The 7,967-nt window shown below is 43.6% G+C and overlaps 1 protein-coding gene across 1 annotated transcript; it reads right to left on the reverse strand.

The window, feature by feature from the left end:
• Positions 1-305: 305 nt before the first annotated feature.
• LOC102226969 (dapper homolog 2-like) lies at positions 306-6,527 on the reverse strand. Its single transcript, XM_005795278.2, has 4 exons — positions 6,194-6,527; positions 3,981-4,113; positions 2,653-2,940; positions 306-2,506 (listed from the first exon to the last, which is right to left on the reverse strand). Exons 1-4 carry the CDS (start codon positions 6,431-6,433, stop codon positions 657-659), a joined length of 2,511 nt encoding a protein of 836 aa, XP_005795335.1. The 5' UTR covers positions 6,434-6,527; the 3' UTR covers positions 306-656.
• Positions 6,528-7,967: the final 1,440 nt, after the last annotated feature.

Consider the following 7,967-nt stretch of genomic DNA (forward strand, 5'->3'; position numbering starts at 1 on the left):
AAACGAACGGCTGAGCTGAGTCAGGAAGCCAGATAAGGCGGTGGGGCAGGGGGGCATGAGAGCTATCTATGCTAAACTGGTCGATCTCAGCGGGATGTTTGTGAAGATTAACAGGAGATTGCTTCCATTATGGCAGATAAATAGAAACCCAGAGGGGAAAGAGTTAACCAGAGGAGATCATTTTAGTCGTGTTTATGAAGAAAACCTGCAGCATTAGCGCCAAGGCGACATCTTGATGTTATTCTTAGCTTTGTAAACATACAGAAAAACTTGGATGATAATTCTCAGAGAAAACCGGCCCAGCATTAATTAAATATCAGTTTATTCTTATGAGTCAAACATCAATAACTGCAATATGTAAGGAAAATTAAAGCAGAATAGAAAACAGTTACTTGCTAAAAGAAAATACAAAAGACAGAAAAGTGTTTGAACACTTGTAGCAACATAAGTCCTTTAGCAGGAAGTTTAATTGTGATTATAGCGTTATATATGCTTTCATACAATCTCCTTGTTTGTGTTTGATGAATGCAGTCCAGATTAAAGGTATTTTCCTAGAGACCTCATTAGATCTAGTTAAGCTATTTTTTTAAAGCAGTTCCCACCACACAGAGGGGCTTTCCCAGGAGTCTTCATTCTTGCTGCAGGGCATCTTTTATCTAAACCAGGGTCATGACCTTCAGGGAGGCTGGCTGAAATCGGCGGATCTTCTTTTTCAGGGCTCGGGAAGCTTTGATGCGGCAGGCCGTAGGCTCGGGGCGCGATGGGAGCTGTCGGAGGGGCTGCCCGGCTGCAGTGGGCCCCAGCGCCGCCTCGGCCCACACCATCCCACCCTCCGCCGCCTCGTTTATCTCCACCTCCTCCTCCTCCTCATCCAGAGACAGGCTGCTGTCGGAGTCAGAGAAGAACTGGGAGCTCTGGCTGGACTCGCTGTCTCCGAAGCGGTTGGTGGTGTTGTCGCTCATCTCACCCTCACTGCTTTCAGCGATGGTGGAGTGGAACAATGAGGCGCACTCAGCTGAGTACTCAGACTCACATCTGGGTGGGTAGAGGCTGGTCATGAGGAAGGGTGCTGGAGGATACCTGGCATTAAGACTTTGGAGGAACGAGTTGGAGGACATGGAGAAGTGGAAAGGGTGTGACGGTCCGATCCATTGACCTGGCTTAAGACTCCGGACCATCTGCATGCTCTCCTTTGACCTCTGGTGCTGAAGAAAGGGTACCTGGTAAATGTCCACATCAGATTGCCATTTGGGGGTTGCCTGTCTCCTTCTTCGTTGCTCAACTGGATGCTCATACTCCATGGACTGTGGTCTACGGTTCTTGCTGAGCTTTGATGAAGTGGGGACTGGATGTGGTTTAGGGTGGCCCTTCTGGGTGATTCTGACTCCAGGACCGTAGAGACTGGACTCGGACCCGGACCGCTGTCTGTGTTCGTGTGTTTGCCAGGCGCCACCTTTCTCACTGACTTTCCCCTTTCCTGATCTCCTCTGCTCCCCTCTGGCTCCAAAGCCGACCTCTTTGGTTCTTTCACCGGATAAGAAGCTGTGTTGCTGTCTCAACGCTCGGGGCTTGTCTGAGCTTTTTCGTTTGAGTTTCACAGCCTTGGATTTGCGGTCCGCTTGTCTAACCTTGACCCTCTGTGAGGAGGCAGGGACAAATTTGGCATGGACAAATTCAGGAGAGCTTGTGTGACTGCTCTGGACCTCAAAGCTTGGACTCTCTGTGCTTGACGTTTGAGCAACAAACGGTCTTTGCCAGTGACTCTTCCTCATCTCTGTCTCAACTGACTCACCGCAGTTTTTATCAGAATGATTCCTTGGCAAACCTGAGTTTTCTGTTTTGGGTTTGTCGGTCTTCTTTAGGCTTGAGTGTGAAACTTCATCAGAGCTGTACTCCTTCATGACAGCACGATAGGAATGCCTGCATTGAATTTCTGGGCCTCTCAGTGACTCGTGGCTCTTCCTATCATTCAGCTCTTGGTTGGAGTATACATTACGGTTCCTGTTCTGCTCACCGTTCACTGGAAGATTTTGGTTTTTAGCTTGAGGAGGAGTTAAACTGGACTCATGTTTTTGAGACACTTCCAAAGACACATTTATATTTTCAGCTGGCTTCCTCTGATTGCTGTCTTGCATCTCCACTGTCTCTGCACTTGCATTAATTTGGCTTTTGCTCAAGGTGCGCTGGAGGAGCTTGTCAATGTAGCCCAGGGTCTTGTTTTTGTAGCCCATTTGGAGAGAGTCGTAGCCATTCGATGAGGCTCCTTGCCCCTCTAGGAGAACCAATTTCCTGTCTTCACCCCCCTGGAAGAAGATTGGGCTCTGGAGAGCCACAGCATGCAGGGGACTGGGGTACGGGTAAACTTCAGTGCCACCACAGGACTCCAGATTGCGCTGGAATTTGGGATCCACAGGGGAGATCTTCTGTTTCGGACACACTGGGAGTTTTTTTGTATCTGCAGACCTGAAGCAGCCCAATCCTTGAGCCATGATTCTTTCAAGATCTCCTGATGCAAACAAAAACAATCATCAACTTTTGACTCCACTCATGGAAACTATGTTATTAGGCAGCAAAATATGTGTTGAGCTGCTGAGCAAAAACAAGCCATTACAACAGCAGAGGCTGTCTGAAATAAAATGAAGATGTTATTACCTGTTGACACTGGTCTCGGCCGTGTCTGATAATCTGTGCCTATGGCGCTCACTCGGATTCTGCTGCTGCCAAGATGGAGGCCAGTGGTCCGTGGAGGGTTGGGCTGGCCAGGGCTCTCATCAACAGAGCGGCGGTGAAAAACATCAACCTGTGGTGGGGGGCTAATGTGGCAGCCGGTTGGGCTCAGGGGAATGAGGCTGGTCTGGGAGGATGACAGGCTCTCGCTGTAAACAGATGTGCAGGAGTTGGACCGCGAGCAAGAGCCGCCGTCGCTGAGCTCATAGAAACCTGGAGAGAGCAGGAATCAATCCAGGTCAGTTCATTTGCATACACATGGTCCAGCTAACTGCATCAACGTCACACCTTTCCTGTGGCTGAAAGACTTTTCAATGAGAAAGTGCCAGAGTCCAGTCGCAAAAGCACAAACAGTCATGTGTGGAAACTAAAGACACAACATCCATCACTGCTACAGCTGCCTAGCAACAAGCTGCATAGTGTAAAGCAGCAGACTGCAGGCTAGCTAACCAAGCTAATTAATCTGCTAATATAAACTAGTTATCCTCTCAGTGTTATGCTATAAAAGCATTCAATAAGCACTTTTATTTAATTCCAAATCAAACTACTACACTGGCTTTTATTCTATATTTTTGCCTGCGTCTGTGCATCAAAATCAAATTAGCGCCAATAAATAGCATAGAGATTATATTGTTATAACTGTAATCATTTATATATTGTTCAAGCAGCAAATGGATTTTTTTGGATTAAATAAAATCAGTTAGATCATGTTACACATTTCTGCTTTAAATGTAAGAAAATAAGTAATTCTTTTAAAGCAACAAACATATTATAAGATACTGATCATAAGAGGTGCAGTAGACTAAACACCCTTTCAAAATAAAGTAGGTTTCAAGTGATTATTGGACAGAATATTATTTGTTCTGCTCACTGTACAAAAACAGAAGTAAGATAAGATGGTGTTAGCTGGCTAATGGTTTGGTTAGCGGCTCAGGCAACTAGCCTGCAGTCTGCTGCTTTACAGCCGGCAGGTATCCAAGCAGTGTTGTCTTAATATAATTGGTGCACAGTACTGATATAGTTTAGTAAAGGAAAACTCTCTCAATCAGCTGACTGGATTAGCAATAGCTAAATTTCTCCATACAGCTGGAGAAAATTCTGGTAACACCATGACTTTCTATTTTAAACTTGTGAAAAAGTGATGACAAATCAGTTTTGAAACCGTATCCCTCACTGGGACCAGCCCGTCTCCCTGTATGTGAGATTGTCTGGTTGTATTCTGAAACATGAACCACACATGGCTGCCTACACACCTGAGCTGGGCCTGCTGTCACTCTCCAGCTGATCAGTGGAGGCCTTGCTCACATCCAGCTTCAACTCACTGATCTGCTGGTCCAGCTGCTGCAGGTGAGTCTTCAGGCCAACATCCTGCTTCCGTAGACGAGACTGAAAAACAATGACCAAGCAAAAAATGCACAAAGCTGTCAGTTTAAAACATGCCTCTAAAAAAAGAGTGATGCAGCAAACAGACAGCAGGACTTTTAAAGGATTTTATTCTAAACAGAGAGAGTTTCAGTGTTGCAAGTTATGCAGAAAAATCCTAGAAGTATACAATATATCAAACCACAACAATCCTCACAATATCAATATGTGAGTCACAATATGGACTATTGGAATATTTGGTAAGGTCTGACATTTCAGGGGCCATGCACTCAGGCCCTCCATCCCTGCTAATACATTTATTAAAAAAGGAAAGAGAAAGCTAAATGTGGCCTTTTTAAAATCAATATTGCTTTCGCCGTGTAAACAATGACTGAAACTGCATGTTTTCTTAATACGGTACAAAGTATAAACATGAAAGTATACACAGTACCTTTTACTGTGAAGAAAAATATTTTTACTTTGATGAAAGAAGCTCTGATATCCAGGCACCACAGTGGTAACTGGGCTGGATTTAATGGCACTCTGAAGAATTTTTACAATAAATTTCCAACCTTGGTTATTTTTTGTTCATTTTGTACTTGATCTATACGAGTAACAAATGGAGATCAGGACTTTTCATACTAACAACTTGGATATTGCAATATTTTATGACAGCCAAACATCCCAAATAAGCTTAACAACCAAAATAAACAAAAATACAATGTTTTTGAAAAAATTGGTGTGTAAATTTAGCATTTTGATTATTATTTACTTTCATAATATAAAAGTTAACAGCAATAGCCTGATATCCAATAGTTTGGTGTATATTTATGTAATAGTTTGTTTATGGATATAAACTAGCGTTAGGTAAGAAGATCATTTCTCTGGCTTTTAAAGAATCAAACATTGAAGCAACAGGTTCACTAAAGGAAGTTAGAATACTGTGTTTGTAAAAACTGTAATGAGTGATGATACAAACCATCCAAAGTGCAAATAAGTTGTTTTTATTGTGACTATGTTGGATTATAAGGGAACTTCTATGAAACTTCCAGTTAATTTTCCAACTTTAAACTCAAATAACCAATTTTTAACGACACCACCTCCTTCATCAATCAAGCAGCGCCAACTCCTGCTGTTGTAATAGGATTTCAAAATGTCAGCGCTGCTTCCAGGAAAACCTGGAACTGACTGAGGTGTTACTTGTTTTGAAAAGTTGGAGGACCACTGCTCTGATGTACCGCTGTGGAGAAACTAAAGCGCCTCAGCTGTGGCTGATGATTAACCCCAGCAGGACATGGGGGAGCCTGGAAGAAGCAGTGGTGGGTAACTCATTCCCCCCCACAGCGAAGGCCTGGCCATTGTGTAAACTACCAGCAGAGGAAAAGCTTGGGGGTTGGGATTAGGAACTGTAACTGCAGAGCTTAAAGCTCCATCTCTGGCTCACTTCCTGTAATTTACACTACTTGTTTATGTTTTTTAATCTGCAGATTAGGTTGGATCAGTCGAATCTGCAGATGGGGGGAATTCAGTTTGCACAAATTCGAACCTTATGTTGCCTGTGCACGCAGTGACACATCCTTTGATGCATCTGCCCAGTTCTACCCTAGATGTCAAGCATAGCACATTAATCCCTGCACTTCCCCTCGATGATTTTACCAGCAGGCTGCGTGGAAAAAGCTTGTCATGGAAAACTAAACAGAGCCAGCTGTCTGCGGCGCTCAGGGGCCTCTGAGGGATGAGACTCTCCGCTCATTCACAGCAAAAAAAAAAAAGAAAAAATCCGTTTGTTTTTATTCCCTGGCATTTAGTGGTTAATGATTGAGGCTTGCCCTCGCGCACTGAGCGCGCGTGCACGAAGCAACAATTAAAAAGTCCTCTGGGGGCCGCAATGAACCTTGATTTATGACATCCATCCTGCTTCCGACCCCCAGCTGAGAGCGTAACAGTCTTCCTGGTAATGATTGCAGGCTGAGTGCGCATGAGCATCAGCTGACAAATAAACTATCCTGCGATTTTTCTCCTTGTTTTTTTAGTGACCAGTAGATTATTTAAAACACAAAGCGCTTTATTTGAGTGTTTTCCAGACAGAAGCTGAACTTCCTACCAGCTGTTGCTTCAGCGCGGTCAGGGTCGCCTCCAGCCGCTGCTCCTCAGCCTCCACCGGGTCAGCGTACAGCGCGCTGACCGGCTCCTCCCGGTCCAGCTGCAGGGCCCAGCTCACCATGTCTCCGTGCCGGTCCCGGAGCAGCCGCAGCTCCTGCAGCCCGGCCAGCGCAGCCTGCAGCCTCTCCCGCACCCTCCCGCGGTCCACCGTGCCCGCGGAGGTGCCCTTCCTGCTCAGCATGCTCTCACACAAAGATCCGCTCTAAGCTGGATAACCGCAGCTCTCGCCTTGCTGCAGCCGATCTCCACCAGTTTAGGTTTTAAACTACCTGTTAGAATAAAAATTGAACGCAGAGGAGAGTGTAAGCTCCTCCCACAGAGCGAAGGCCCCGCCTCCTCCTCCTCCCTGGGTTTCCAGTGAACATCTGGTCCTAATTTTACCTAGACTCATTCTGTCTGAGGTCACCTATGTAAATCAATCCGTCTAACTAGAAAATTCAGTTATCATGTTTCCCTTCATTTGTCTGCTTGTTATTTCTCCACATGTGATGAAACTCTGTGTAAATCTATAAATTACTGAACATAAATAAGTTGAGCAATATTTTCTCACCTTCTCCAACCAAAACAAAACACAACAGGCTGGTTTTATCAGCAGATCTGAAGCAATCCTTTCCGCCGTTCCAAGCAGGAAAACAGGCTGCTTGGGTTTAATAAATGGATATAAATGATATTTCAACCTGCTTCTTTTAATTTCCTCTATAAAAAATGCATGTATAATTCATAAGTAATAATGTGGAACACGTTTCAGATGGGGAAACATTTCACACAGAAAGACCAAAGCGACGCTCTGCCGCTGTTCCATAGATAAACAGATAAATGTCTCCCTCTCGTGGCCGTAAGGAATACAACAGTTTGTTGTTTTTCAGTGTCTTTTAAAAGTGCATAACCACAAAACCACAACCACAAACTTTAATGTACTCATTCCGAATTTATGCGTGTGCACAAAACAAAGTAACACATAATCGTAAAGTAAATGAGTATTTGTTTTTATCTGCACAGAAGTGAAAAGTCTGACTCTATTGTCCATCATTCTCTACTAAAAAGCTCAAACTCCGTCAGACTTGCCAAAGATTCTCAGTTGGATTTAGGTCTGAACTTTGACTGAGCCACTCAAAAGCCTTGATGTAAATCAGCTCATAGTGCAGCAACTTAAGAATAATGTATTTTTCCCACCAGAATATGAGATTTTCTTCTTAAAATGGAAAGTACTGCAAACTATACAAAGTACTTGTCTCTCAATAACTGCCTTTAATTTTAATTTTATGTTAAATAGGACAACAATCATCCTTAAACATTAAACTTTGCTAAAATAGCAGGCTATTTTTAAAATGGGACCATTTTCCTCTTCTTCCTGCTCATCCATGCCCTTTAGAGATTCTTTAAACTCCTTTCTGGTCTCTAAATGGTTTTTGTATTATTTTACTGCAGCACACTTTCTTTTAAAATATTTTTCTGTCTCTAGCGGCCTTTATTGAACAGTAGATGGACAGGAAATAGGGAGACAGACATGCAACAAACGACCTAAGACTGGGACTCAAACCCAGAACAACCTCATGGAGGACATGGTGCATGCACTTCAACACACTTAAAAAAAATATGCACAACGAAAATCCTGTAAATGTACCAAAAACATCCGGAGCATTTAAATTTTCAGATGTTTTTAACTTATAAACCTTGTCTGAAGTTTTTAAACTAAATACAATGTTCTTTATTCT

Source organism: Xiphophorus maculatus, chromosome 22, assembly GCF_002775205.1.
Source record: "Xiphophorus maculatus strain JP 163 A chromosome 22, X_maculatus-5.0-male, whole genome shotgun sequence".
Lineage (NCBI taxonomy): Eukaryota > Metazoa > Chordata > Actinopteri > Cyprinodontiformes > Poeciliidae > Xiphophorus > Xiphophorus maculatus.

Bases quoted from the DNA above. Each gene is read 5' to 3' on its own strand.
- LOC102226969 (XM_005795278.2), bottom strand. From the start codon at position 6,433: ATGCTGAGCAGGAAGGGCACCTCCGCGGGCACGGTGGACCGCGGGAGG. The intron at 4,114-6,193 runs GTAGGAAGTTCA...ATTGTTTTTCAG, and splicing joins CCGCGCTGAAGCAACAGCTG to TCTCGTCTACGGAAGCAGGA. The intron at 2,941-3,980 runs GTGTGTAGGCAG...TGCTCTCTCCAG, and splicing joins TGACAGCAGGCCCAGCTCAG to GTTTCTATGAGCTCAGCGAC.